This window comes from Accipiter gentilis, chromosome 10 (assembly GCF_929443795.1).
Source record: "Accipiter gentilis chromosome 10, bAccGen1.1, whole genome shotgun sequence".
Lineage (NCBI taxonomy): Eukaryota > Metazoa > Chordata > Aves > Accipitriformes > Accipitridae > Astur > Astur gentilis.
In genome coordinates, this window is record NC_064889.1 from 20,675,069 (window position 1) to 20,679,394 (window position 4,326).

The 4,326-nt window shown below is 54.3% G+C and overlaps 1 protein-coding gene across 1 annotated transcript; it reads left to right on the top strand.

Annotated features, from left to right (window-relative positions):
* Positions 1-400: 400 nt before the first annotated feature.
* On the top strand, positions 401-4,318 carry NR2F2 (nuclear receptor subfamily 2 group F member 2; the record flags this gene model as incomplete). The annotated part of the gene is made up of 2 exons (XM_049811567.1): positions 401-1,876; positions 3,759-4,318. Coding segments are annotated over exons 1-2 (990 nt in total), but the record flags the coding sequence as incomplete, so codon positions are not given.
* Between the last annotated feature and the right edge of the window lie 8 nt (positions 4,319-4,326).

Sequence of the window (4,326 nt, forward strand, 5' to 3'; positions counted from 1 at the left end):
TTATGATCCTTCCCTCTCTCCCTCCTCCTCCTCCTCCTCCTCCTCCTCCTCCTCCTCCTCCTCCTCCTCTCCTCCTCTCCTCCTCCTCCTCCTCTCCTCCTCCTCCTCCTCCTCCTCCCGCTCCCCTCTTTTATCATCCTGGCTGGCTGGGCGCTGCGCTGGCGAGTTGACTCCTTCCCTCCCCCCCGCCCCGCGGCCCCCCTCCCCCCGCCCGCGCCGTGAGCACCGGCGGCGCGGAGGCGAGAGCCCACTTGCGAGGCGGCAGAAGCAGCATAAGGCAGCGCGGCGGCGGCGGCAGCGGCGGCGGCGGCGGCGGCAGCGGCAGCGGCAGCACCCGAGCGGCGGCGGCGGCGGCGGCGGCGGGAGCGGCGGCGGGAGCGGCGGCGGCGGCGGTCGGCGGGGACACGGCGCGGCGGGAGCGGCGAAGCGGCTGAGCGGGGCAGAGCGGAGCGCAGCGCGGCGGGGACGGAGAGGAGGAACAAATAAAGAATCATAATCATAATAATTAATAATAATAACAATAATAATAATAATAAAAAGGCGAGGAGAGGAGGAGGAGGAGGAGGAGGAGGAGGAGGAAAAAAACCAAACAGCCAGCCCCCCCACCCCCGAGCCCAAAAGAGGGAGAGAGAGAGAGAAAGAGAGCAGCGCCCGGGCGGAGCGGCGGAGAGGAAGAATTAAAGCGAGCGAAGGAGGGAGGAGAGACAGAGCAGAGAGAGAGAGAGGAGGAAAGAGGAGGAAAAAAAAAAAAAAAAAAAAGCCCACAAAAACAAAGCGATCGCAGTTGATGTTGCTGCTGCAAGCTGGACTTCCAAAAACTACGGCGAGACCGTCCGCTCTCCGCGCCGAGAAAAGTCTCCTCAGCTGTGCGTGTTTTTTTCCGCTGTGTGTGTAATCTTTAACCTTTTATTCATTCTTATTTTGATGGCTTTCCTGAATGGCTGACTGCGAGCTTCCCTGGACCTGGCCCCCAGACACCCGCCTCTCCTCCTTCAACTACTCTGCTGCAGATCAGCTCTAAGAGAGAGAGAGGGAGATCTTTGAAGAGATTTTTTTTTTTTTCTCCTCTCTCTCTCTCTCTCTCCCTCTCTCCCCCACCCCCACCACCCCTTTACTTTGCTCTCCTGGAGCCCAGACAATCGACTCGCAACTCGCCCCCCCGCACACACACCTCCATCGCCCCGTGCTTCTGCACCTTCGCCGGTACCGGGAGATCCCCCCCACCCCGACCCTCCTGAAAAAAAAAAAGGAAAAAAAAAAAACCAAACCAAACCAAAACAAGGCAAAACAACAAAAGAGAGAGGGGGAAAGAGAGAGACAGGGGAGGAGGAGGAAAAAAAAAAAAAAAAAAAAAAAAGACTGCTGCAAAGCTGATCTGAAAAGCAAAGCAAACAAACTTTGAAAATAAAGGGGGAACAGGAAGTTTGGCAACGGTGTCCAATAGATATGGCAATGGTAGTCGGTGCGTGGCGAGACCCCCAGGACGATGTGCCCGGAGCTCAGGGAACGCAGCCTTCGCAAGCCCCGCCGGTGCAGGGACCTCCGGCCGGGGCCCCGCACACCCCACAGACCCCGGGGCCCGGGGGCCCTCCCAGTACGCCAGCCCAGACCAACCCGCCAAGCCAGCAGAACCAAGGAGACAAACAGCAGCAGCAGCAGCACATTGAATGTGTGGTTTGTGGGGACAAGTCTAGTGGCAAACATTATGGCCAGTTTACCTGCGAGGGTTGCAAGAGTTTCTTCAAGCGGAGTGTAAGGAGGAATCTCAGCTACACTTGTCGTGCCAACAGGAACTGTCCCATTGACCAGCACCACCGCAATCAGTGTCAGTACTGCCGCCTCAAAAAATGCCTCAAAGTTGGCATGAGACGGGAAGGTATTGGGATTTCATTTGTTTTGCAATTTTTTTCACTCGCTGCGTTTTGGGGCTTGTTTTGGTTGTCGGTTTGGGGTCGGTTTTTTTAATTATTATTATTATTATTATTATTTCTAACCTCCCTCCCCAAACCCCAAACCCAGCCAGAACCTTTCCCCACCCCCACCCCCGAATAAACAGACAGAAACTTTCTCGTAATGAAAGAAAGAGGTGTTGGAGGGGGTGGGCAGAGGAGGCAGGGGCTCTTGCATGCTCTCTCCTGCACTCGTAATTGATTTGTGTTTGTTTTGATTTTGCTGATGGAGGTTTATTGGAAGTGGATTTTTAGTTTCACGCTGCTTAGGAGCGAGATGATTATTCTGACGTGGGGTTACTTTTCCTTCATGCTTCCTCCTGCATGCTCAGCGTTAGCCCCCGTCCCCCGAGCAGCTCTGTGTGCGTGTGTCCGTGCGTGTCCCTGTGCCCGTGTGTGTACACACACACACGCAGCCTCACGAGATGCGCGCACACACACACGCGCGCACACACACACACACACACATATATATCTCTCTCTCTCTCCTCCAGCACCCTGCCTTAGATTGCAATTTTACACAGGCGGTTCAAATTACTATTACAATGGGACTCACCCTACCGAGGCTCTACAGCACTCCACTGTGGATTCCCAGCCGGATTTTTCCTCCTTTAAAAATATATATATATATATACACACGCATATCCGCGCGTGTGTGTACATACATATTTCCGTGTGCCTGCCTCTCCTGATTGTTATTATCGCACTTTTCTCTTCTTCCTCTTATTTTCTTGTTCCTCCGGGAGAGGCAGGAGGGGGTAGAAGGGACCGGGGCGGGGAGGGGGGGGGGGGGGGGGGGGGGGGGGAAGAAGGAGCAGCCCAGAAGTAAGTGTGGGGTGCTCGGGTCTCTGCAAGTCGAGTCTTTGTGATATAAAATTAGACGAGAAATGTGAGCCTGCAGTTTTCCAGTGCGTGCTCTGTGTCTGGACGCTGCTATGTAGGTTAAGGGTTAGGGGGCTTGGGACTTGCTGGGCTCCTCTCTTTGTGTTTCTGCAAGAGTAACTAACCTTGTAATACGTGCGATAACAAATATAAATCAAGCACATTTTTAGGCGTTCTCCCTGCTTGCTGTCTCTCTGCCTCTGAGCCCTTTTTCTCTCTCCTTTTTCTCTCGCTGTCACCGTGTAAATTTATTAACAAAATGAAAGGCCCACTTTCCATGGGCAGCTGAGGAAGGTGCCTTTGGATAATGCCCCCAGTCTCGCCGGGGGAACCTGCCGGGGATGTTGTGGGGTGATCTCGCCTCCTTTGATATTTTTTATTGGGGGGGGGGGTGGGGGGTGGAATATGTAATAACAGAAGCAACAATATATTCGGTGGGCGAGAAACGCGTGCGGGACCAGCGCCGGGGATTTTGAACTGAAGTGTTTCTTCCCTCTCCCTCCCCATCCCGCTCCCCCAGCCTCAAATCCGTAAGCTGGTTCAGATGTAATGAAGAAAAATACCCGGGCACACAAAGACGCATCCCACATCTTTTGAAGGAGGGGTGGCGGTGGAGCGGGGGGGGGTGTGTGAAATAACTGAATTGTGGTGTGTTTGGGGAAGTGAGGATCTCGGGCTCCTTCAGGCAGCCCTGGCCGAGCGGCTAGCATTGCTCAGCTTTTATTGTTGCTTTTACTTGACCCGGGAACCGCGGAGCCTTAAAGCGGGGCGCGGGCTGAACTCTGGCTGGAAAAATGCATGTTCCCCCTTAAGCTGACTTGGTACGGTGTCACACAGGCACGCACAGGCACACAAAGCAGGCTGTATTTGAACCGATGGTCGCAATTCAGATATTAATAGCTGTAGTTTCTTCTTTATTTACTGCAGCGGTCCAGAGGGGCAGAATGCCACCCACACAGCCAACTCATGGTCAGTTCGCCTTGACAAACGGGGACCCTCTCAACTGCCATTCCTACCTATCCGGATATATCTCCCTTCTTCTGAGAGCAGAGCCCTACCCCACCTCCCGCTTTGGCAGTCAGTGCATGCAACCCAACAACATCATGGGCATCGAGAACATTTGTGAACTGGCAGCTAGGATGCTCTTCAGCGCGGTGGAGTGGGCCAGGAATATCCCCTTCTTCCCAGACCTCCAGATCACAGACCAGGTGGCCCTCCTGAGGCTGACCTGGAGCGAGTTGTTTGTCCTCAACGCTGCCCAGTGCTCCATGCCCCTCCACGTAGCTCCGCTCCTGGCAGCTGCTGGCCTCCACGCTTCGCCAATGTCTGCTGACCGAGTGGTCGCCTTTATGGACCACATACGAATCTTCCAAGAGCAAGTAGAAAAACTGAAAGCATTGCATGTCGACTCTGCAGAATATAGCTGTTTAAAGGCCATAGTCCTCTTCACCTCAGGTAGGCAGCATTTCTTTGCTCTTCCTTTTTCCTTCCCCCG